The sequence below is a fragment of the Centropristis striata genome, chromosome 1 (assembly GCF_030273125.1).
Source record: "Centropristis striata isolate RG_2023a ecotype Rhode Island chromosome 1, C.striata_1.0, whole genome shotgun sequence".
In the NCBI taxonomy this organism is placed as follows: Eukaryota; Metazoa; Chordata; class Actinopteri; order Perciformes; family Serranidae; genus Centropristis; species Centropristis striata.
Window position 1 is genome coordinate 39,335,665 of NC_081517.1, and position 27,703 is coordinate 39,363,367.

The window sequence follows — 27,703 nt, forward strand, 5'->3', positions numbered from 1 at the left end:
ATAAGAAACAGCCTAATTACTTTCTGTACTCACATTAGAGCTAACTGCATGGATTAATTTAATTATGTAAAAGATTTGGAAAAAGTGTGCAAAAAATATTTGCATACTAAGTAGAACACAGAATATTTGTTAATGAGATGCAAGACTCATGTTTTTGTTTGCACATGGCAGAGATTTGCATCAGTTTTTTATGTGCAATGCAAACGTTTACTTTAACAAAACACAGAGGGGCTCATGGACGCACACATTACAATTGCCCATGATGAAACCTGTGTTGCTATGGAAACTCTTTGACAGCAAGTTCACAAACGGAACAACCTCTCAGTAAGCTTTCCAGCGACTCAAATCACCCAGGATTCATCTTTCATCTCAAACTTGTCCTCTCTTTTTGGACTTAACCTCAAAGGTTAGAGTCTGCTGCTGTGTTTTGAACTATGATCGGGTTTAATAACAGAGTCAACACAGAGACAGGTTGGGTAGATTACAGACATTATACAGCTCACTCCTTTAATGATCCATAATGTCTCTAAATTTAAGGACCGAAAATTACAGTAAGAGTACAGAAATACTTTCTCCGCAAAACTAAGAGCTCTACTTCTACTTTTTCACAGTACAACACTGTGTGCAATGTTGTACTTCAAAGTTTTTCTGTACATTCAAGGACAAACCATGACAAGTGAGAACAGAAAACCTGGAAAATCATATCTGAACAAAGGCAGTCGAGAAAACAAAGAAACCAAGGACACGCGCAAGCTAATTTATAGATTCTATATTTTTTTGTCTGATTGTATGATTTTTAGGTAAAACACCTTTGTACGCACATGCATGAATGCATGTGTGGATATAGATATGAGTGTAAGATTCAGCAGCAGGTGCGGTCATACCAGTAATCTTGTCCAGTTCTGCCAAAGTCTCCTGGTACGAGCTGATGATTCCTCCGTATCGGGTCATCACTTCTTTTCTTAGGTTGTCCCAGTGAGGGGAGAGCTCCCCCAGCTCCCTCAGGTCCTGCACCCTGCAGATAAACACAAATCTATGAGAACCTTTGTGTTTTTAATGGATATTGAACAGATCATCAATGGCACACAAATCTTGACTTCCTTGGCTTTTCCTGCTCAACTTCTTTGTGTTTTAACCAAAGACATTAAACAATCAAATTCAAGAGAAAAAAAGAAGAAATGTCCCAATGCCATCTTTTCCTTCCCATTAAAAATCCCAATACCAGAACTTGCATATCAGCCAATACAGAGTATTGTTAATGATTAGAATAGGTTATTTTTTAACAGCTGTATTTTCCTAACCGCGTATGGATGTGAAATGATTGCTATCACTGTTGTATTCCATGGCTCAAGTAAAAACCTTTGGAAAATACAAGTAAACAAATACATCTGGGAACACATAACAAAAATGGTTAAAGTATAGCCACAGTTTATCGTAAAATATATGTAATTTGGTATACCGGTCTGGCCTTGTGTTTGGCTGGCCTGATATCAAACAGGTTTGAAAATATCTTGCTTCTTTCTCATCTCTGTTAAGAGTTTCACATGCACAGTACCGGTCAGGCAATGTGTATGGATTCTGTAGTAGGTGAAACATTTAGCCAGTCCAGATCCAGTGTTTAGGCTGTATCGGAGGCATTTCTGAAACTAGTATCGGTGTCGGAAAAGTATTGATTACTAGTGAAAATGCGACAAACACTATTGGGTCATATCCATGCTTTCCAAACCGCTTTACTGAAGTTTTCTTGTTAGGGTGTAAACAAAAAAAAAAAAAAAAAGCAATTACCAATCCTGGTAAAAGACAGACACAGGCTTGCACAGACTGCCTCAGACACACACATGCACACACAGTAACGTCCCGAAGCGCCCTGTGCTGAGCCAGATAAACACATTTCTGAACCTCAGGCTAGTAAGCTGGTGCCCACTTATCCCCTCTGCCCTATCAAATTCCTCCCCTGCTCCCGCCATTCGTTTACCATTAAAATAAACCCATCCAGTCTTTACTGGTGTCACTGGAGTGATCCGTTGCCGTTGTCTTTCAGCTAGTTGTGCCTGCAGCCTAAGGCCAACATCATCTGTCCCTCCTAAGGAAATAACAGTGGCCTTGTGTGGAGTATGCACATGTGTGTGTGGGTGTGTGTGTGTGTGGCTGATTTCCTATTAGGAAGTAGAGCCTCTTTCATTGGCTCATTATTAGCATCTGAAAGGCGACATCTGATGGACAGATATCATTCAGAAACCAGCCCCCCAGCATCCATTGAAAAGTAAATTGCAGTGATATTACAGAAATTAGAGGTTCAAGGAGGTTCAGCTCTGTATTCAGGATAACAAACACACGTCATATGCGTTGCTTTTATGATAACAAGCCCAATTTTTGGTGATTATACCTCACATTCTGTGTACTGTATGTCTTAAAATGAGAGGCTGCATGTATAAATTGCCATTGGTTCGACTTGTTTAGACCAGGCATAATTGCTTGAATGCATAATGTAGTAGTTATTTCTTTGTTGTAGTTCAACTACTACAACAAAGCGTGAGGCGATGATAGGCTCTCCAGACTATTTCCTGGCTTCCTCCAGGTAAGTAAGTTATTTTTAGATTACTTTGAAGTACTTCAATACACAGAAGAGTGTGATAGAAATAGTGCCAAAGAGAAAGAGACAGTCAAGGTCATATGTATTTTATGTGTGATCAAACCCACAATATTTTAAAGGGGTGGTTTTCAGCCAAATGACACAAATACAAAAAAACAAACAAAAACAAACATATTTCCTTATATATCTCTAGTGGTATCCAGCTATGCTGTCAAGAGTATACTATTTCTTTGTTAGAATGCAGTTCCAATATAAAACTGTTTACAGCAAGGCATGTGAATTATCCAAACAGTCTGTTTCTAAAGACATCTTGTGGTTGCATTTGTGTAAATGTCTTCTTTTTTTTTTAAAACACTGTTAGCACTGCAGCTGGACTGATATATTGGAAGATATAAGCCTAATGAAGCGGAGCATGCGAGCAAGTTCAGGCAGCCAAACTCCAGTCTGCTACTACATTCACATGACATAGTTTCCTCACTGCATCATATATCAAACGCACCCTTTTAATCATGCCGCTTTAAGCCATCAGTGCTCAGCTCAGTCTTTTGCTGCCTGCCTGCCATCACACAGCTCACCTGAAAGCTACGCGCTTACCTGCTGCTCTTGTTGTTAGAATATCAAAAGCGCCACCTCCACCCCAACATCCACCTGAGGGCTCTAAGTTTATCATCCCTGACAGAGGGTGGTATCATCGGTCCCCACTCCCTGCTTCTCTGAGCTTAATGTTTCCTCGTGGGGAGTGTAGTAAGGAGTAATAAAGGCAATACAGAGTGTCAAATTAGCTTTAAGGTAACTCAGGAACAACATTTCCATTACATAGTTGGCTAGCAGAGCACTGACAGGTTGATATATAACTTTAAAGATGTCCTGCTTTCATGTATGTTCGACACAGCTGAAGAAAAAAAAAATTATATCAGATTTTAAACTCCAAGATATTAATATCAGTATTGGCCAGGCTTTAAGCTTTATACCATAAAGAAATTTCATTCACCATCAAGGGGAGAGGCAGAAATTTCAACAATCATCCACCCTTTCATTTGAAAACACTGCATTTCAAATTGAAACAATCTCTGTCTATAAAAGCATTTCAGTACAGTTTCAGAAATGATCTCCGTCCATATTAACACGCCTGAAAACACATACAGATCATTCGTGTTCACTGGGCATGCATGTGTCGGTGTAAACAGGAAGTAAATTGTCTATTCTCTAAAAACAGGAATGTGTAGGATCAAAAATGTCTTTACTTGGACCAACAACAAGGCAGAACTGTTATTGAAAGTAACACGATTATAAAGTGTTAAAGGTGGCAGAAAACACAAAAGTTGAACTGAACTGATCAGGAAGCAAACATAAGTGTCTCATCATCATCGTTTCCAAAGGCAACCCCAGAGTTTCCAACCTGAAACAAATTACAACCTGGTAAATTATAGTAGACCAAGATTATCTAAAAGATTATACAGTACCACTACAGGCAATTAAGAAAATAGGTTTTGTTTATTATATATATATATATATATATATATATATATATATATATATATATATATAAACTTTATTACAGGCTCTAGACCCAATAGCAAGACATACAACATACAAAAAACAACAGATACATAAACACATCCAAACATACTCTTATTCATGAGAGTTTTAAAAGGCACCCATACCAATGTTTCCACAGATATGATTGTTATCTGACCGAGCTGCACCTGGGACTTATGAGCATCATTATAATACAGTTTTGTGACTCATCAAGTCGAGACATAAATTTAAACATCAGGTTCCTCAAGAGAGCCTGTAAAGTGCTGAGCCCTGAGTCACAAAAGAGCTTACTAGCACTGCTACTCCTGGGCTTTTTCAGCAGTATCCTCAGACAGTCATTGTATGCTACCTGAAGTTAGCGCAGGGTCTCCTTTTTGTAGCTGCCCCATAATGGGGCTGCATACATAGGGGTGCAGTAAGCACGAAACAAGTTTACTTTTACATCATCAGAACAGTAGTGGAATTTCCTGACTAACATGTTTGCTTGGACATACAACATTCTTCTCTGCCTGTACATGTCAGCATCATCTTCCATCTTGTTAGTGATGATGTGCCCAAGATATTTCGTACAGTTAGATACACAAAGGGATTGCCCTGACAGGTAAAACATTGGAAAGTGCAACTTCTGATCTTCCTTGGTCCTACATATCAATACAACACTCTTTTTTGCATTGTACTGTAAGTCAGACTCAACCCCATACTTGGAGCATATATCCAACAGCTTCTGGAACCCAACAGTGCTGGGGGACATAATAACCAAATCGTCTGCGTACATCAGATGGTTTTCCCTATAATTTGAGAAAAATGTCTTATTTAATACACACCCGAGCACAGCATGCAATCAGCCAGCTATATAAACATACAGCTAACATTTGTAAATTACACTCTGGCTAAAGACAACTGAACCAGCTGTAAAACTAATGGTAGATCACATATAAGACATTTTCCTCATCCCTTGCCTCAGTCTGGTTCTAAACAAACCTGCAGCTGGAAACAACCTCTAGGCAGAGAGACACCACATGCTGGGCGACTCTGCCAACACGCTCTGCAGGTGGTTGTAAGTAAGTTATGCTTATGGCATAGGAAGATAGACAGGAGGCTTCCTCACAAAGGAAGTACATTCCAGATTACCATGAGCGAAGGAAGCTTACAATACCACGGGCAGCAGCACGGGATGCATGCGATTTTAGGTTATTCAAGAAAGCACAATTTTTCGCTTCTGGCATATAAATAGTGCCTTATTATAAATGGGATTTTAAAAAAGACCAATGACGAATATACATGTTTATTCAAAAGCTGCTGTGCATTAGTCCCAGAAATTAGTTTTGCATATAAGTAAATGAGAGTAGTTTCAAACTAAACGGTGGGGGGAAAAATAAAAAGATCACAGCTTTTTTGTTGTTGCATGCTAATGGATGTCAGCATTGAGGTAGGTTTCTTGGCTAGTGAAGAATATGTTGTTTTCAGCATACCCACTTGGGTTGAAGTGACCCCTGATACCATAAATGATCCATTTTAACCAATCAAGGGTCAGTGTTCTGGTGTATATGCTGTAGCAAATGTTTCATGGTAATGGATTGTTACAATGCTCTTCAAGAGATTGCAACTATTCACAATTATCTATATACTCTTAGTATGCCTATCATAAACTGTGCATCACGGTGTTAAAGTGGGCAATTGTCATCTGAGATGTCTGATATTTTGTGTTGTGAAGTCTGGAGTGGAGGTCTGGCTGGATTATCCTGGTCTAAGTACTAGGTTAGATAATGAATAAAATAACCTAGAAACATATCTGCTTTATAAATGAGGTGATAAGGCAGTGGGCTGGTGGGTAGAGCGATATGGTATTACCTACTTAATCAGAGGGCTATTGTCTCGAAAGAGTAAAGGTGTGATTGAGGAAAGGCACGATAAGAGCAAGTGTGGGCTGATTAACAATATGGATGTAAAAAAGAGTCACAACCGGTCACAACGTCAATCAGGTCCTAAGGTGTTCTTATCTAACAGCGGGCAATTGAAAAACAAATGCTCCAATTAGCAGTATATACATAAAAATGCATATTCTACAATAGGATGTTGGATGCAAGTTTAAAGTACAAATAATAAGTAGTTAATTGACTCACCCTGTTACAGGCATGGATACTGTACACTGGAAATTATAATTGGTTGAATTTCCTAGTGTTAAGATAATGTATTCATTGTGTTATAGCGTAATACTGTATTAAAAATAACTTGAAATAAACTGCATTTTAAATTATGTTTTTTCTCCTGCATTTCGTTTGTTCTTGACGTATCACAAAAATATTTTCTAATCAAAGTCTAAGGATGAGGTCGGTATGGATGCATGGCTGAAACAGACACAGGACTTTTCCAGCGTGAAACCTAATGAGTGGAGTTATTTACATAAATAAAAATATTAAGTTTAGTTAAATCATGATCTTTTACTTAACTAAACCAAGTAGTTTTGTTGCCTAAACCTAATAAAATTGCGACTGTGTTTCAAAACATTATCAACATGTTTAAAATGTTAATCATGCATATAAAACTCTCATAACATAACTGAGAATGCAGTTTTGTTGTCTGGGTACATACTTTTTTTCAGGAGGCAGGGTTGCATAGCAAGAATTAATATAATATAATAATTATTTCCTTGTTGACAGGTTATTATTCGTTTTATATATCTTTTTTTCAGTTGAAATGTTATATTGTTTGTTGATGATGTTTTGTTACTGTTGGAGTTTCTTGACATTACTCATAAAGTTAATCTAATTATTAATGAATATGTTACTGTTGATTTATCCAAGGGAGACTTAAAATAGTCTTTCTTCTCTCTTTATGGATGGTTGATTTATTAGCCCTTGGATTATTTTTCACACTCACAGGCACAGGGACATACACACAAACACATGGACACACACAGCAGGTTGTTTGTTAAATAAAATGCCTGGCGGAGGTTGCTTGACCAAACCAAAGCTAAGTGTCAACAGTGTGGGAGCTGATTTTTTGTGTCTAAGGCTAAAAAACACTTTTCCAAAACCAAAGTCAATAACTAAAAATATTATTAGAATTAGAATATTGCAGTACATTATGTAGCTAATTTTACTTTTCAAACAGTTACAGGCTGCATTCAACTTGTTCCACTAGATAACGAGATAACAGATACGTGGATAAAAACAGTAAACAATAGAAATAGAAAACAAAAAAGTATCCTACAAGAGAGGAGAAGAAGAGAATGCAGAAATGGAGGGTCATCACTAAAGGATTTGCCTTTTCCACTGCTGCCCCAACCCTCTGGAACTCCCTCCCTACTCATATCCGCAATTCAGACTCACTACACGCCTTCAAAAATCAACTCAAAACCCACCGTTTCAAGATAGCTTACAAGACCTGGTGTGGGGGGTGTGCCATCAGCGTGGATTAAGGAAAAGCCTGGCTTTCTAGGATAAGTCTCGCTAATTTAAGTGAAAGATGCGTTCCATCAAAGTGGCTTGTGCGACTCCACGCTCAGTAACCATGGTAACTTACACCACTGAACTAGCCTGCTCTGGGGCAGGCTAACTGACAAGCTAACTTTAGCTGAGCTGTGTGCCAAATGATCCTTGACGGGCGGAAACAATATCCCAAAAAGTCAGTTCCGCGACGTTTCTGTTCACGCGCGCATCACTTTTGTCATGTCTGTGCGGAAAGTTTAGATTTAGTTTTTAATGTATATCCCAGATGACGTATGTAGAGCGACAGAAATTCAATGAAGCATCGAGCATGAACATAACTGATGTTTACATAGCCAGACTAGCCCATCTCTACTTTGGGACTAAAATGCTCAGTTGTGCTTCTGCAATGTTTTTCTGCAGCATGTTGTGACTCTGGCTGCTCTGTAGTTTCAGCTCACAGTCTACCGGCTGTGTTGGTGTGTGTGTGTCTGTGAGAGAGTGTTGCTTGCTGCTTTGCTTCTCCAGTTCTCGCTTTCTGCAAGATTATTTATTTTTACGCCTTATTCCCCTCTCATGTTATTCAGCCACACACATCCACTGATTTTATGGTCAATAGAATAGCGGCTCCGCTGTCCCCCGGCTCGCTGCGAGATCACCGGCATTACAGCAGTGAGCGGTAGCTGGGCTAGGTAGTAGATTAGGCTTTGGCCAAGTCAAACGTTGTTCTTCTTTTAAAATAAATCTAAACTATTTGAAACGCCGTCTACAGCTAGATCCAAAGAGAGCTTCGCGTCTGCTGCAGCCATGTTGGATCCAAAAGAAAACTACAAAAACTACAAGAACAGGGCTAAGAATCGTCCATAGTTGCCAGACTAGCTGTATCCCAAAGTCAAGGATCCTTCCTTGGTAGGATCCTTCCTTCGGAGTCGGGTCCTCCGGAGGCGAGGCAAGAGTCCTTCCTTTCACTGGTGTAACGCACAAACGGGACGACCTTCGGAGTGTGCAGCTGTGCGTCATTGTGTAATTGGACATCCTGCTTAAATTCAGCGACGCAATTTCAAAATCAGTTCATAACATTATGTGTCTTTGGCATCAGCACTTTGCCACATATTTGTGGAAATGGAAGAAGATGCTTTAAGGTTGAATCTCCACGATTTAGCAAGTAAAAGCCACAAAGTGGATTAAACCTGAATATTTAACTGATCCTGGCTGAATTTGGCCGCTAATTAGTTTCATAAAAGCAGCGGCGCATAATTCACCATGGAAATATGTTCTGTGATTTTTTATTTTTTATTTTACAGTACAGTACAAAAACAGTTTTTGCTGCGTTAGTGGAGCGGCTTTAGCCTCAAGTGAAAGTTGGTGTTAATTGTAACCAGGCTTTCTCAATGAAGCCACGGTTTGTTTAGCCACGTTGATGGAACACCCCCCTGAACTCATAATTCTCTCATCTCTGTTTTGTTTTTGTTTGTTTTTTCTGCATTTTGTGCGCGTCTCAACTTTGTTATGTTAAGCAACTATGAGTACCTTTTAAAAATGCTATAAAAATCAAATGTATTATTATTGTTATAATTATCATTATTATTATTATTAGGAATTTATTTTAACTTAAACATTATACAAGTGTATGAAAATATAAAGATGGGAAAGAAACCCAACTCAAGTAGAACAATGTGTTCAAATTGACTTGGACAGACGACTCGGATAACAGAATACATTTCCCAAAGAGCACAGACCTGTTATGTGGGGCACCTTTATTTCATGGTGCGTTATAGTGCCTGTTCAATTTAATCACAGAGGGCTTTGTGTGTGGGGTCAATAAAAACTGCATGAGAGGACTGAAAAGCAAACCCTTCGTTAACAACACTGCAGGCCCATTCAACAAGCACAGTCATTAATACTGATCCTGGATGTACAGAACAATTGAAGACAGTGAAGCCGGATGTCAGAATGTCACCTATATAATCTTGATACACAATCACAGCACTTATTTATTAACAGGGAAAAGGGGGGTGGGGGGGGGTTACATTAATGAGAAACAAGACAGCTCTTAATGAATGGGGTTTAATCGACACCCACACACTGACACTTTACTACACATGCATTAATTATCTTAACACACACACACACACACAAGAGGAGTCACAGCGTCTTCACTGGAGGAAAGAAGAGAAACCAGCCACCTTTGTGTTCGCAGAGTTAGATTAAAACATGACTGCAGACATCAAAGCGAACAAACAGAAGGAAGAAACATCCAAGATTATCACAGAGTGGTGAAGCAAACTAAGCCACCCACCATCCGCCGCTGCACTCACAACTTTTGCAGCACTAACTGAATCATTAAAAATACAGAGCTAGCACCAGTGTGAGGCTCTGGCTGACAGAATCGGCTAAATGGAGAAGCACCGTGGAGAAAGACGACGTTTAAAGAGGATTATAGGAGAGGTGCTTAACCGACCAAGCTGGAGATACGGTACGCATGCCTGTTAATAAACAAACACAGTATATGGCAGTCATGGTTCGGAGCCTACTGCATGCTCATGAGCTGTATTTTACAGATAAGACATTTAATAAATATTCTATAATTGTCTTCTAAATTTAGTTGTGATTTAAATGATCAGTTTGCAGAGCAGATCATCTTCTATTCAAACAGAAAGAGATGCTGAGAGAGGACGTGTGGGAGCCATGGTCTGGGAATGTGAATTGACTGGTTGGTGGACAGGTAAACTGATGACGAGGCTTGTCGGGTCAATTAGTCAATAATGGCTGTTTCTATAGCCTCTTTCACACATGCACTGCGACCCTGAACTTATCTGGACATGACCAGAACGAACACCTGGTGACAAAGCAAATGCGAAAATCAGTCAGATCAGACATTAACGCCTCGTTTTGTGTCCGTATATAGAATAGAAACTCCACAGAAAGTAACAATAGACTCTTACAGGTGAGGACAATATATCTTAGCCAAGATAACATTACTCAAATTCACAATATGATAAACCAGCTGAACTAGTTTCTTTTTAATTGTACAATCACACAATTTGACGATCAACACAGTCAAGCAGTCAAATTCAAGAACTAAATGAAATGGCCTGTTAGCCGATTGGCTAATACCACAGTAGGGGCATTTAATGCATACAGTCTGTTGATGAAAGGAGTTTCAAACACAATGGAGATCACGTAGGTTCCCATTGGAATGAAAGGACTTCCCATTGACTCGCAATCACACACAGGAAACAAGGTGTAAACTGACTTTACCCTGCCAGCTTCTAAGTACCTCAATCTGTGTAATGTCCATTTAAATCCATATGGAAATAAAGCCAGGCATTGGCTGGAAATTTCAAAGCAAGAGAGTGGATTGTTGATGATGCTTCTTTCATGGCACTGGTGGAAAACCAGAAGAATACAAACATCTGAGGGTGAAAAAAATTGTCCTCTCCACAAAAATGCCCACAAAATTCCTGATTAGAGAGACAACGCAATTCAGTAACTTTAGTCAGCGAGGCCTGACACTGGAATCAACAGACAAAAATTTAAGAAAGAACCAAAGAATCTGATGTTTATGATCCAGTAACAAATCGGCTATGTGACCGTTGTGTTTTTTCACCATTTCCTGCCTCCTGCACGATCTACCCGGGCGTTACCCCTTGCCTAGACTAAAGTGAGTATTTCCATTAGGTGACTAAACTCTGAAACAGGCAATCTACTGTTTTGTGCTACACATGTGAAAGGGCATATCGTATATATTGCTCCAATCGACAGTGCCTGGAGAATCCGATCTTAACATTGTCCAGAGTTCATATGAGTCAATGGCTTATGCGTATCCATTCAGTGGTGCTTATAATTACACCTATGTGCATGTATTTGCATGTAAATGTGTGGTTGAACTCTGCTTGATCCTTTAGATGCACACTGTGATTACAAATCAACCGTAAGCAACTTCATCAAAATCTCTGATTGGACTTTTGTGCCAATTCTCGGAATTAAAGTGAGTACAAAGAAATCATCCGAGTTTGTGCATGCCTTTGTGTGTTATGTATGAGAAGGGGTTGCCAGGGACACCAAGCCAGTTGAGGAATGATCTGCCTTGACAAACACTGGTCGAGCCTAAGGGAAGGGACAACGGGATCTAATTACGGGTGCACACTCAGACGCTGGTGAAGCATCACCTCCCTCTGTCCTTGTCTTAACCTGTCCTCATTCCCACAGAGTATTGACTCGACTGGACAGAGCTGTGTTTTGAGTTCTAGCGTCTCCTGCATTCAAATTTTAGAGTTGAGCTATAACCCATGAAGAAAAACAATTACTTTGGCATATTTTGTTTGGCAGTGGATCGGTTTTAAACAGTGGAAGGAGTAATGGAACAAGGAGGTGCCGCAGTGAGCTGTTAGATAAAGAGTTGCAGACTCCTCAGCAACTTAACCAACTTTATTGTGACCTGCCATTGTGTGGAAAACTGCTGGCGCTGTGCAAAACAGGAAGTCACACCATAATTGCTCACGGCACGAAGGAAGAAAGGCCAATTACTAACTTGACTCCATCAGTTTCTTTAGCTGTGCTGTTCACTCACAAGCTGCTTCTCTGTTGTATCTCTGACAAGATTGCTGCTCCGGGAATGTTTGCTGCCCCCAGAATTCAGGGACCTGTAGTATTAACTAGAGCCAAAACAGACCAATATATTGGTCCATACGTGCTGGATCGGCCTATCAAAGACATATTGTAGCTGGTATTGGCGTATATGTTTTTCTGATGCACGCAAATATGGAAAAATACAAACCCGATACTAAAAAACCAACCACCTTATTGGTAAACTTGGTAAATGGTAATTGGTAAATTTTCCATCTCCAAAAACTAACTGACCAGACTAAAATCTTAAAGGGGACATATAATGCTCATTTTCAGGTTTACACTTGTGTTTTGGGCTTCTATTATACAATTTTTTACATGCTTTATGTTCAAATAGCACATTATTTTTCTCATACTGTCTGTCTTTTAAAGCCCCCCCCCTTGAAAAAGCCCAGTCTGCTCTGATTGGTCAGCATTTACGATTTTACTGGGGAAAGACTGTAACAACAATGCAGCGGTACTTTCTACCAAATATAGTATACAGTCATGGAAACAATTATTAGACCATTGTTTTCTTCCATTTCTTGTTCATTTCAATGCCTGGTACAACTAAAGAGTTTAATTTAACAGCTCTAGCCATGTTGCATGGTTTTCTTGATAATAACCAAAATCAAGAAAACCATGGAAAATGGCTATATATCAGCTCTTTAATTAAACTCTTATGAGCTATTTTTGTTGATATCATTATATTTGTCCAAACAAATGTACCTTTAGTTGGACCAGACATTAAAATGAACAGGAAATTGAAGAAAACAAGGGTGGTATAATAATTTTTTCCATGACTGTAGTTGTGACATCACAATGTTACAGAATTCCTTAGGGCATGTTTAAAGACACAGTTTTTGAATGTGGACTAAACTTTCTGATTCCTTTACAGCACCTAGATCTTCTTTATAATAATTAAAATAAAACATTTTACAATATAAGACCTTAAGTATGACTATGTTTTTTCCCTGATTCAGCACCATTGTGATAGGATGTTGCAGGAGCCTTTCTACAACGCTTCATCAGAGGACTGGGAGGAGGTGTGTCTGAAACAGGCAATGTTTGTCATGTTCTTGATACATGGGCATAGGAGCCTCTTTTGAAGTGTTAAGCAGATCTGAATAATTCACCCCCTCTCCAAATATAGGCGGATCTTTTAAACAATCATTTACATCGTTGAACTGGGTCGGGAACGACGGTCTAGAAGCTGCACACACCTACTGTACACATAAAGAAGTAACCAAGGTTATTATAGTTAACGAAAACTAACAAAATAACGAAAACTAAAATTGAAAAAACATTTTCGTTAACTGAAATAAAAATAAAAACAAGAGTTTTTAAAAAAACGATAACTAATTGAAACTGTATTGTGTGGTTACAAAACTAACTAAAACTAACTGAAATTATCGTGAAAATGTCCTTAGTTTTCGTCTTTGTCAACTTTTTTCATACATAATTCAGTGTTTCTATTTCAACATGCAGGAACACATGGTAAATATGTTTACTGAGACTGGGATGTCTACACTCCAACCCAAATACAAAACACCCGGAACTGTAAGAGTTAATAACCTTATTGGGGCTGAGATGGATAAACCAAAGGAAATGAAGGCACATACCCATTACAAAAAACAAAAACTAACACTAAAACTAATAAAAACTAAACTAAAACTAAGCATTTTCAAAAACTAAAAACTAAACTAAAACTAGCAAACTCACTCTAAAAACTAATTAAAGCTAACTGAATTTGAAAACAAAAATTCACAACGAAATTAAAACTAAAACTAATGAAAAATCCAAAACTATTATAACCTTGGAAGTAACCCATGGTTGGAGTTTTACTTTTAACTTTTAAATGTTCTCCATTGGCTGGTTAGTTGATGCTTTCACAAAAAGGGAAATGAGCTATCTGATGCAATGAGAAAGCTGGCAGTGACATCCACAGTATCAACATTATGTTTTTAGAGTGACTTACCTGCCCATGTCCTCCTGAATATACAGTGAGAGCAGCTGTTTGGGGATGCTAAAAGACAACGTGCACTCCTCCATTTGTTCCCGCACAAGCATCCACTTGCTGTCCATCGTCTGAAATCTGTACACCTTGCATATTGGGTTCTTGAACACTGAAAGAGGGAGACAAAGGGAAGGGAAGGAAGGTATATTGAGCCATCTGACACAGCAGAAAATACACCACATTCTCACCAAAGACAATTCAAACTTTTTACATTTTTCAAAGGAAAAAATCTGAAGATCTGAACCAACGTTGACAGCTGCCCCCCTCAAGGACGCTACAGACAGAAACTCTTCAAAAGTCACATGAGGTATGAAGCACAAATTAAATTCTATAATCAATAACTGTGTCTGCCATAGATAAGGTGTTCATCATCCAAGGCCTCCTCTTTCTCTTTTTCTCCTTCAGTGGCAACACAGCAGACATGAATACAGACTGAAATACTGAGACCTTGTTCTGTTAATCTTTGCCTTATTATGTCTTCCATTTCCATTTTAATTGCTTGTTTATTCTACAACAGTCGGTCAGACGGAGTTAACTTATTCTGAAACTTTCCTTGCTAAACCCACGAACCAGCTCTCCCATTAAAACCTATTCAGATTCAGCCACATCTTTTTCGTTTTTTGCAGAGAGTGGCTAATAGCAGCAATCGAAGACTGGAAACGAAAAACAGCTCTAATGCTCTTATCTGCATGCTGGCAGCAGAGGGCAAGAAAGCTGTCTGCCTTGAACACTGTTTACCACTCCTTTTCGTTTCCAGAGCTGCAGTCATAAAGGAAGTCACTCAATAAGTCGGAGCTGAAGCACCCGGGGTGAGACGTTGACAATCTCGCTCTAGGCAGTCGAACATGTATGGCAGCAGTAAAATGTTTTCGCTTGAATTCAAAAGCGGGTGCCACGCTTCTGCTCCTGCTGACGGCACAGAGAATGTCACCCTACCAAACCCTTCATACTGCACTGTACCCTGATCTGGCCCCACATTGTCCTTTTTTCAAAGTCATCCGTCTGAGTGCCCGAGTCATTAATCCTGGTGGTGCGACGTCATTTGTCCTCGAGTGTTTAAGTTCAGCGATGCCCTTCGATGCAGATGTGTTCAAGAAGGAGCACTACAGTGAGAGTCCTTATGTCGTTAGAGGATGCCATGTTATGATGAAGTGTGCAAAAAAAAAAAATCTAAATTTGGATTAGATTTGCAATGCTCTTCTTGCCTCCGTTTTTTGTGCAATATTAAGTATTTTTTCTTGGTTTAAATTCCAATGAAACATCTGAAACAAACAATGAATTAATCTTGCTAACAAATATTGTCAGTGCAGCCAAAGCCTGGTGTACAGCAGCTTATTCCTCTGTGCCTCAGATTTCCACACATCCATGGGTGACATGTTTATGCATTAATGTGAACATGGGCACTGTAGTTCATTTTGCACCAATCTAATGTAAACAGTTTTGGTGCAAACACTAATCTGCTGTTTTAAAATAGTCATGAAATATTGCATTATTTACTCCAGTTTAAGTGGTGTTTCCTAAAAAGTATAGCATGCATCTGTCTTTGAGAGACAAACTAATGGGTTGTTGATGTGGTAATTTTGTGGGATTTGTTCACAAGACTTTTAAACTAACTAACTTACAGACATATACATTAACCATGATGAACATGGCAGAAATGAGGCACCATTTGACATTTCTCAAAAACATTGTGGCAAAATTATTGACCATCTAAAGACATTTATACAGTATGCAAAAATATTGTGTGGTTAAACTTTAAACCCAGGTATATATAGATAATGAGCTCGTCTTAAGGACAATAACTGCCAAACAGAGTATAGAGAAGCCAATTATTAGTATTTTTCTACGCTGCTGAAGTTGATGTTGAAATTAATTATGATTAAGGATAAGCCTGGTCCTGGAGTCGCCCCGGAAATGATTCATAATTGCGACTAAATAAAATGGGATACTCAGAGATTTTTGGCATGGGGATTAGAGAAAGTGAAATGGATGACAAAAATAAATGGGGAGCAAGGGACACATGGAGAGAAGGGGGTGAAGACACAAACCTTAATCGGAAGAGCGACAGTTGCTGACTTCCACCTCCGTTAGAGAAGCAGATTAACCCCTGAACTCCCCCCGCCACCCCACTAATCTGACCACCAATCAGGCACCTCTGTTTCCCTTCCCGACACCTCTTAAGAAAATGACTTCCCGAGACGTGCTGCGCGTGGGCGCCCCTCTCTCCCTGCACTCTGCATGCTCATTTCGAAAAGGTAATAAAAGTGGAAGACTAAATTGCATTACTCAATCTGGCGGGGTCTGCAGGGAGGGTATTGTTTTGACGGGCTGCAGATGTGCACCTGCAAACGCGGCTGCAGTTCACCAGCTAATCACAGTAGAAACAGTAAGCGACAACGACACCATGACAACAGGCGCGGGGAGCTGCTGGGGAGCTGCTGGGAATCAGGATAAAAGGGAAAATGAATGTGTGGAACAAATGAATGCATGGGATGAAAAAAGGAAACTAGTTCTCCGAGTGTCCTCTGAACAAGGGCTGTGAAGTTTCAACACAGCAGGAGCTGTGACCTCTTCAAGTACAACCCTTCGCCGTCTACATGTCTTTCATTTTCTTTCTACAATTTTCTCCGTCTCTGGCAGCGAGAGAGATAGTTTTCTGTGTTGCTATAAATTAATGTCACACAGCTAGAATGGCATCTTTTCCTTGTCTACTTAATCCTTAAAGAACTGAGAGGGTTTACCTCGTTGTCTCCCACTACTCTTCCAACACTTAAGACTCCTTGTGGAAAAATAAGAAATATTTAATCAAGTAGGATACCCAAGAGATCTTGTTAATGAAAAAAGGGCAGTTCAAGGTCAATTACTAATCAACATTAAGGGACTTGTGGATAAACGAAGATGCTTCGCACAGATCTGCATTAAAATGATACACAAGTGAATAAGTTCCTTTGAGATCTTTACAGGGTGTTTTTGCCATTTCCTTTAAAATAAAGAAATACAATATAAAGGAGTAGGGCAAAAGGGAAATTACAGAAAATTGTATTTTTTTCCTTTCTTTTCTTTGATTTTTACTTCATTCAGCAATGAAGGGTGAAATTACAGGTGTTCAGGGTGCGTATCATACCTGGTCCTGTAAGTGGGTTATTTTCTCTGTCGATGCAGGCATGGGACGCAGACTCACAAACCAAGGGACACTGCAAAGAAAAGAACAGAAGGAGATAAGCTGAGAGGGAATATCAATGTAATAACAATATTTTACTGAGGACCAGAAAGGCTTTGACCATGACTATTCCTTATGAGGTATAATGGAGATAACCACACCCATATGCAGTTATTGCCCATGACCAATAATTCATCTCACAGTTTAGTGGCACTTTTGCTTTGTCAGTATTCAGTTTATTTGATCCAAGTTGGCTAAATAACAACAAAATTCAGTGGTTGACAGATTTCAAACAAATAGGTTATTTAACTGAAATGAAAATGAAACTCTTAAAAATGCACACATTTGTACATTATACATTAATTATGAAAATAACTATGGATACAATGCGTGAATGATTTCATGTGTGAATTAGTATTTTCTTGGCTACGCTACATTTAAAAACTAGACCTATGGAACCAAACAGAGCAAACAGCTGCTCCCCTTTTAGTTCAACATTTTCAAGGATGTTGCACTTCTGCCTTCACTGCAATCAGTCATGTCACAGCAGGTGACAGCTGACGGAAAACACACTGCTGTGACTTCGCTGACTGGGGTTGTGGGTTGGGAATTTATTACCTTCATTGCCGTGTCAGTCTTTATGAACTATCAACTATAAACCAAATACTAGTTTCATCCTGTGGTAGTACATTTCAAATGACTGTGTATTAACATACAGTACAGAGAGCAGCACATCATCAAAGAGACAGAGAAAGAATAGTATTCTGTTTGTAGAGAATAACCACATACAGTACAGGCCAAAAGTTTGGACACACCCATCTCATTCAATGCGTTTTTCTTTATTTTCATGACTATTTACATTGTAGATTCTCACTGAAGGCATCAAAACTATGAATAAACACATATGGAATTATGTACTGAACAAAAAAGTGTGAAATAACTGAAAACATGTCTTGTATTTTAGATTCCTCAAAGTAGCCACCCTTTGCTTACTAGAATATAAGACATGTTTTCAGTTATTTCACACTTTGTTAAGTACATAATTCCACATGTGTTCATTAATAGTTTTGATGAATTTACAATGTCAATAGTCATGAAAATAAAGAAAAAACATTGAATGAGAAGGTGTGTCCAAACTTTTGGCCTGTACTGTATGTAGCCATTGCATTAGCTGCACAAAAGATCCATACAATCACCTTAGGTTAAATGTGAACACCTATGATTATTGACACCAATCTCCCTTTCAGTTTCTGTGTTAATGGGCAGAAAAGTATTTATGATGTAGAGTTGGGTGATATGAAAATATTGTCAAAGTGTTTCGATTGCAATGTTGAAGAACCTGCAGCTGAACGGCGTTATGACAATTTTTACATCATTTGGACGATGCTTTACGTTCTGATCTTGTGGGAGTGAAGCTGGAGCGAACTATATAGGTGCAGTTTTGTTAACTTTAAAAATGATTGGAAGGCATGCTATATTGTGACATATATATTGTTATCAAGGTATGAAATTACAGATACTGGTATATAAGCCCATATTGCCCTGATTAATATGATGTCACAGTGAATTTGACCTTTCACCTTTTGTACAAAGAATGTCATCATTTTATCCTATTAAATATTTGTTTAATTTTATGATTAATTATTTATTAATTCAGGTGTTCTGGCCAAAAACATACATTGTGAAGTCTTAGTGACCTTTATCTTTGACCTCTAAAATTCTGAGTTGAAGAGACTATTTGGACCAAATTTAAATAATTCCCTCTTGGCGTTTCTGAGACATCACGTTCATGAGACTGGGACAGACGGGCAACCCGAGGCATAATGCCTTTGGCACAGCCATCGCCGGTGTTGAGGCATTAAAAAAACACAACAACAGAAAATTGTTTTCTGTGGCCTGAATTTACCTCATCTCACCTTCTACTGATAGGGAACCACATAGTTTTAATATTTCAAACAGAATGTGTTACTGGGTAACAGACCAATTATCTTTAATGTGCTTCTCCCAGTGAACTGAGCAGCAAACTGTGAAATAAAATAGAATATCCACCTTTAAAGCATATACTGCTCTATTTTAGTCTGGGGGGATTTGTTAACCCAAGTTTACAATCTTTTCCCATTGATTAATGAAACACAATAGATGCTAACAACAACAACAACAACAACAACAACAACAACAACAACATCAACAACAACAGTCACTTCTGCATAGACAAACAGTTCATTTACATTGTGGAGATATGTGAATTTGTTTATTTCTATTGTCATTTTCAGCCTTAACTGTAACAGTTAAAGATATGAACATGTCTGTCCTGTCATTTCTTCTGTGCTTATTGTATGTACTGTGCTGCTTTGCTAGTGTCTTTGAAACTGTCATTTTCTTTAGTCTGTAACTAAACAGTTAAATTAGGTCTCCAACGTAACACTGGTGAAAGTGTTCTTATTATTGAGATATGAACGCATTAATCTGGCATTTTAGATTCGAGCCTGACCGATATGGGATTTAAGGCACAAATCGTAGAGCAAATACACTGATACTGATATGCCTTTGTTAGGCCAATATCCGCCGATATTATCTGTCAACCGATATATATGTGTGGCTCTTTTTTAGATTTATGAGATCTGTACAGTCTGAAATATTGACTGTTTGCAGCCCCGTAGTAGTTGTTACAGTGACTGCCAAGCTTTCCATTCTGGCACATGGTACATTTTACAATGATAAAAGTGACACATGTTTTACTCAAATTCTTCCACAGTTTGAAAAATTAACAGTGACAAAAGCAGCTTCTCAATTCTGGCAAACAACATTGTGTTGTTTTATTTTGTGCAAGCTGTCTCTGGCAGGTATTTTTTAGCTGTAGTTAGCTAATTAGGCAAATGTTAGCTTGATGGCATTGACAGTAGTTGTCTCTTATTGCCTGTTCAATGTTTCCAGTTGACTTGTTTTAAAAAGGAGCTTGTTAAGACCCTTGTTAAGGGTCTTAACGTGAACTAGATGGCTATATATATATATATATATATATATATATATATATATATATATATATATATATATATATATATTGTACTATACTGCAAAGATGGTAATGCTTCATGTTTTGGGCCTAAACTCAGCATTTTTTTTTGTTCTTGTATTTAAATCTAGATCCTGTCAGGTAAGACTAAAAACACCGTGGTTTTGTTCACCAAAGTCCAAACAGCATGTTTTCACCTGTACTGTTAATGGAGAAAGGGTTTTAGGAGGGGGGCTAACTTAAGTGTTAGCCAAACGCAATGCTAGACACAACTCCAAACGCAGTAAGTGAATGGTGTGCTATTGACTGTGGAAGTGATATTAAAGGAGTTAGCTGGATATGCTAACGATTGCACTTTATGCTAGAGCAGATAAATGGTCAACCGACTCCTTAAACAAATTATCATGGCTTTACGCTGTATGTTATTGTTACGCCCGTGGTTAATGTAGCAAATAGTTTGTGCTATACAATATGAAACTGCCAAGTTCATGTGGTTTAATACATAGAATCAGACTATACCTTTCTATCTCTACACTGTGCTCTTTCCTAAGACTCAAATATGTCAATGTTACACACCGACGCCTCCGCTGGGCCTTTGATACTGAAAACCTTCACTGCCTCTTGATGAATTAAGTCTGGGACTTCTCATCAAAGCAACACTGACAACTAACAATTTTTTTGCTCGCTGTATGTCAGCTCTGCCCTGTCTGATGAACCATTTAACACAGCTAGACAGCCAAACCTGTCCCCAGAAAAGGACTTTAATGACTCCTCGGAACAATCCATCACCCCTCCTAGCATAGAAACTGATCCTGAATAAAATAGACGCCCAACACAACACCCATCCTCACACCTCCACGGAAACTCTAAAATAAAATGTGTCCACTGAACAAAACAGACAGAAACAATTTGGAAATTTCAGTGACCATACAAGTAAGGTCTTGGATAATGAAAAAGTATTAACAATGATCCAAGGGCCACAGCTGTGAAAGGAGTCCCATTGTAATAGTCGTCAGCGGACAGCATGTGTTCGATGGCTCTTTGATGACTAAAATATGTAAAGAGATCAGATCAAAGGTGACTGGAGTCTCTTTCTTGTTTCAGCTGACTGATTTTGAGGGGTCAGCGGGATATTCATGAGTAGCAGCCACTCAAGCAATGACGGGGAATGATCAAACAAGTGCCTCAGACACACACACACACACACACACACACACACCAGGCAGCAAGATACACACCCCAGGATGGTAAATTGAACAAGAACTTCCCACAAGTGAGTCTTGAGTCTCAAGTGAGCCCTCCCTAATATTTGTCATATCCCTTCACTCTTTTCTCCCCTCATCTTCTGCGAAAAAAAGAGAAAAAAAAAAGTGCTGTGACAACACACACACACACACACACACACACACACACACACACACATACACACACACATACACACACACACACACACACAGGGCAACACATTCATCAAGTCGACATGGGCAGATTGTCAGTGACACTCTGGAGCCTAGCAGGGAACCTCCCTGCACCAGCAACAGGGGCGGGCGGAACCGAAAGTCAGTCAGCCATGTAGAAGCCCTTGGTCAATTATATAAGACAGTGATTCATATATATATATATAAACACACAAACACAAAACACATACCAATACACACACACTCTCACGACAGCGAATCAAAAGCAGGCAAGGACTACACAGCGTCTCGGTGCTGCCTTGCAGAGCTGTGCTGTTGTGAGAGAGGAAAACTGAACGTTCCCACTTTACAGATCAGAAACATCATTAAAGCTCCTTCTTTACTTTTTAATACCCAACTCAGGCTCTACAGCACACACTCACTTGACGAATGTTCAACAAATCTGGCTCCATTAGGAACGTACAGAAAAACTAAGTGAAATCAGAGTACATACAACTTCATTTCTGGTGAGGTGGCAGCCCATTCAGATGACACAATCTTCTTCTAGTCTTTACTGTCTGCAGGAGAACACTCTTTCTTCCTCTTTCTCTCTTATGTGAGTCACTTCGGAGCCGAGTTAAGCGGTATGTATTGTACGAGATTAGGGTGAAGACGGGGGTGGTGGCGGCAAGAAAGCCACATTTAAGAAGCATCTGCCACTTGGTCAGATGAAGGAAGGCTGCAGGACTTGCTGCACAATCCCTCACAAACAGGGTCAAGTGTATGAATGTCAGCATGCTAATTTGGTCAGTCTCCCTTTAATCTTGTCTGTATATGACAGAGAGACAACACAAATGTACTCACAGACGCAGACATTACACGCACACACATTCCCTAAATCCCCATAAGGGTTTACTGAAGTTTATTTAATCTCATTGGAGGACTTGAGCAGTGCCAGTCTAATCCCAGCATTAGCGCTCGGCAGCTGGAGCGTGCAGGCTCCCGCTTTGTGTCTTCCTCCTGCTATTTTACCTTGTGTGATGGTATGTCGGTGGTGATGTGGTCTACGTCGACCTCCTCCATCTCCCCCATCTTCAGACGACTCACCACCACTGTTCCTGCTGTGCATACACCATCAGATGACCTGGAGGGAGACAAGAAGAGAGAGGGAGAAGTGTTAGCCTCTTCATTTAATCTGTTGAATAAAAGTCTGTTCTGTTAAATGATCTTTTCCTCTAGCTACAACCCCTCCACAGGCTTGAAAAATATTAATTCTCCATGTTGGGCTCCCAAAACTCTCCAAATCTAATGAGCTTATTTGGAGCCTCGATCAGGTTATGAAGTTATAAAGCTGGAATCAGGACATGGATGCTTGTACTGCAGCAATTTCTTTTTCTGACAGATTTTGCCAAACGAGTATGCAAGCAGAATAAAGTTGAGGCTGCTCCAGCGGGATGTTGATGCTGCTGAAGGAAGAAACATTTCTTATAACTGTTCAAATGGCTGTCTAATAACCCAGACTCTGCCCTGACAGACACGAAATTGATACTAGAGTTTTCATATCAGGGAGCCCGACCAATCACGTTCCCAATCATGGAGCCATGATTAAGGAGCTGATAGAAAATCTATAGTATTGGCAGCAAGACAGATGCTCTCAAATGAAGAAAAATGGTCCCTGGGCATCGCACAAGCAAGTCTGATCACCTGAGCAGACCCATCCCTAATGTGCTCAGTTCCACTCCAGCTGGAGAAAATATTGGATGTTGTGTGCCAGCCAGTGGTCTTCTGGGGGGAGACAGTGGGATGGAGGTGGGGGGGTGGGGGATGACACACGCCTAACTGAGAAGGAGAAAACAGAAAGAGGGTGATGGAAGCAGCTTTCAAGGCTGATCCATCTATCCATCTTGGACGTGCATGAGGGAGAAAATCTAATTGTGCCCACGGGAAAAGAGAAAAGGAAGAGAAATACAGGAGAGGAAGATTGGGATTCCAAGGAGGGAAATGGAGGGACAAGTGTCTCTGCAGTGGGACACTGGGAGCCTCAGTTAGCGCTTAATGCCTTACAGCAGTCCCCGAGCAGAGAAAATAACATTGCTTGGTTTATAAATCTAATCATTGTCCCTTGCCAGACACCTGTCTCAATGTTTACCCCTCTGCTCATCTTTCTGCCCCCCCCCACCACCATTCCTCATCATCATCTCTCTCTCTTTGTTTCTCTGTGAACAGAGGACTGAAGCACGGTAACAGAAAGTCACCCTGACTTTGAACAAACAGTATGTACTGACGGTAGACCACACATAATCGAGGAAATGGAGATTAACATGCGCCACACTCAGTGATATTCGTCCCTATCCAAACCTTAGGGGTTACAATGGGCCTCTACTCTTTAGATTGCTCTGCCTCTATCCACTAATGAAACTATTCATTTAAACAGACAGCAGAGACTTTGTTACAGTTGCTTTAAGATAATTGATATATGCCTTTGAGAGATGTATTGTGATTGTTTTGATTTGCGGCCAACCATAAACTCAGCACCTGTTCAAATACAATCTTTCAGACATTATTGTCTGTGAGGAAAAGTCCTCTTCGGCAGCTCATTCGAGTGATTTGATTTGGCTCCATTGCAGCATTGCTTATTTTATTTCAAACATTCTGGTAAAATCAAGCACAGAAAAGGGCAGAGACGTCAAGTTCCTGACAGAATGTCTGGTTTGCAGTGACACAAACTTTATTTTTTTGCAAACTAAAGTCTTTTAGCATGCACACTACTGAATCTGAATGAATGTTGAAGGTTCTGAGAAGAGCTGTAGATGAAAAAGAAGCCCTCACCCTCCCACATTCCCTCCTCCTCTACCCATCTCTTTCCGTCTGTTAGAGCTGGCAAAGAAACAAATCTGCAGATTGTACTTTGCCTGCGAGCCCATCTTTAAAAAAAAAAAAAAAAAAAATCTAATTGGCCCAGGATCTCTTTTATGACAACACTTAATCAGACAGCTTTGTTAAAGTGACAAAAATAATGTGCTTAAAATGGGTGCTAAGATTTTGGCACAATTCAAAAAATAATTAGTTATCAGGGAAGTGCCTTAGATTTAACAGTTATTTTCTTTTGAAAGCCTCCCTTGCAATTTACAAACACATTTTCCAGTGTAGGAACATGCAGTGTAATTTGTTTTAAATAACCAATCTGTACCCTGCCGGTCTAAGAGGCTCCTGATGTGTGAACCATAGGCGTTAAGTGCATATACATGGTATGGCAACAGCTCAAATGAGTTTCAATGAATCATCTGTATAAAGTAAAAGCCTTCGACTCTGGAAAAACGACATTCTATCTTTACAGAAAACTTTATAGAAAATTCACAGAAAATAATGCACAAAGGATCTTCAAAATAAACTCCTGATTTAGTTAAGTGATGTTAATAATAAGAATAAAGAATAACAATTTTCACTGATTAAAACTATCAGTTAACCCTCCTGTTATGTTCGTTTCTCAGGAACAGCATAAATTTTAGTGGGTCAATTTGACCCGGGGCATGTTTAATTATCCAAAAGTGTAAGAAACCAAATAATCCCAAAAAACATTGTTCATATTTCATCATTCACTCCATTACTAACCATTTAAATCAATATTTAGTGCAACGGTGTGCTTTCCCTCTCACAGGTCATGGTTCAGTGAGGATAATTCACTCCTTTTTCATAAAAAAAATGCATATTAAAACTTTTTTAATGTACATTGGAAAGACCTACATATACAATACAATAGTTTACATGACATTGATATGTGAAATGATCCATTTTCATTTTATATGTTGATTACACTTATTAGGCCAAGCAGAAGAAGTTTCATCCCCCCAAAAAATACTTTTTAAAATACATTTTTTTAAATATTTAAACTTTGAAATGGGCCAATTTGACCCGCAACATAACAGGAGAGTTAAAAGGTTATAAAAACTTTTATTAAAAAAGAAAAGTGTGTTGCATGTTGCAACTTATTGGGCCGGCTGGTGCTGCTGCAGGAGAGACAGCGAGGGCTGGAGTCGTAGGATGCCGTCAGACAGTGGCGGTTCTACACAGGGGCCAACAGGGGCCACTGCCCCTGTGAAAAACCCCTCGGCCCCTGCTGTGGCCCCTGTGTCAAATTAATAATACATAATAATTAATTTATAACGAAGAATGACTGAACAATTCTTTCCTATTTTTTGTTATTGTACACAAAAAGAACCAATAATGTGTAAATTGTATAATAGTTTAATTGAAAGTAATGTTATTGTTGGTAAGTCTCATTGTTTCAATCAATTAATTTATAACTTCCAAATAAACTTAAGAGATTTTTAAATACGCTAAAATAAGGGTTTTGAATGCTTTAATATCATCTTTACCGTTTTTTTTATGTGCCCCTCTGATAAAACACTGGCCCCTGCTTAGCCCCCACAGGAAAATTAGTCTAAAACCGCCACTGCCGTCAGAGCAGAGCCCTCACTGAGCTAATGGCCCAGAGGTCTGAACAATCTAGTCAGACTGTGCAGTCGCAAGACTCTATGGTTTATTTTAATCTTGTCACAGCCAATGATCGGTCAACGAGGGTCAGCTATCAGTGAGAAATTCAAAATTAGCATCCCACCACATTCCCTCCTTCCCATCACGGTTCAATAAGTTGTCAACCTGTATGTAAGAAACACAAGCTAGAATACTTAATTTGCCCAATAAATAAAGATGGCACAAAAACATGACAAGTGAAGTGAAAGTTTGTCAATTAATATCTGCATGAGTGTATGGGTATTAAAATAATTAAATACGTAAGAAAGTAAAAGATGCAACTCTATGTTACTTTATTTTCATGAATAATAATGAGATGGGTGACCTTTTTTTTTTGCTCCTGCCACCCAAAATGTCAGATACAGATGTGACAGTTAGCCTTGCATGACAATATAGTAGAGATGTGATAGATAATATTAAGTAGTTGTCTTTCCTTATTTTGTTAACACAACATGATGCTTGTTTTTGCTCCACCTGTTTTTGCTCTAAGCAGAGTGAAAGTAGTAAAATAATAATGATGATTATTATGTGCAGGCTGTGGGAAGTTGAGGACGGTCAACAGACAAAGACAGACAACTAGAAGAGTAAAAGGACCCCAAGCAAGTGTCCTCTTTTTTCTGTCTTGAAAGCCTAAAGGAGGGAAGGTTCACACTATGACGCCAAGGGAAGAACAATTGTACTTGTAGTTTTCAAAGGTCTGAATTAAACAGCCTGTGGGCGGGGAAAGTTCATCAAAAACCTTCAAAGCAGCAATACTTATGTGGCCGTCAGGCGGTGTTCTCTGTGGGAAGCCTCACAGAGGAGACACCTGACAGACACAGAAATGAACCAAAACACTGTTGCCTTTCTGCCTCTTAAGGGCTTTTCTCCAAGTGTAGGAAACTAAAAATATACAGCAGGGCCTGTAAAAATCTATTTTGCCTTTTGCTCCTGGATTTTGTTTAGTAAGACTTCAGCACACCTTCAAGCATTTTTTTAATTAAGCAATCGATGCTTTGATTTCTGTGATGTGTTATTCTGATACATGATGTGGGATTCTCTGCGTTTAGGTTGTAAGTAGGGACGGGCGTTTGGAAGAAACCTGCCAACTCGATTATCTATAACATTAACGATTAATTAATCAACCAAGGACTAACAGACTCAAACACAGCTTTTATCCAACTGCAATAACAACCCTCAATACTGGAAAAAAACGATAATATTGCACTGCATTCACATTGATGGCTCAACACACTTGAGATATGTTCTGTACTGTTGTTTGTCTCGACTGTGTGTTCAAGCTGTTTGTTTGTTGTTGTTTTTTCCTGTGCGACTATGCATGTATGTCTGGGTGTGTTTATGTGTTTGTCTAAACTGGGTATTTTGAATTGTACATATTTTTCTTTTTATATTTATATTTTTATAGACTTAAATGT

General features: G+C 39.1%; 1 protein-coding gene across 3 annotated transcripts in view; it reads right to left on the reverse strand.

The window, feature by feature from the left end:
• The window catches only part of inpp4b (inositol polyphosphate-4-phosphatase type II B), a 180,557-nt gene that overhangs the window by 64,308 nt on the left and 88,546 nt on the right, over window positions 1–27,703 (reverse strand). For all 3 annotated transcript variants that reach the window (XM_059342057.1, XM_059342047.1, XM_059342066.1), the window contains 4 exons: window positions 22,788–22,899; window positions 17,310–17,379; window positions 14,147–14,294; window positions 885–1,015 (listed from right to left, as the gene is read on the reverse strand). In XM_059342057.1, the coding sequence (XP_059198040.1) occupies window positions 885–1,015; window positions 14,147–14,294; window positions 17,310–17,379; window positions 22,788–22,899 (461 nt within the window). The remainder of the gene's footprint in view (window positions 1–884; window positions 1,016–14,146; window positions 14,295–17,309; window positions 17,380–22,787; window positions 22,900–27,703) is intronic.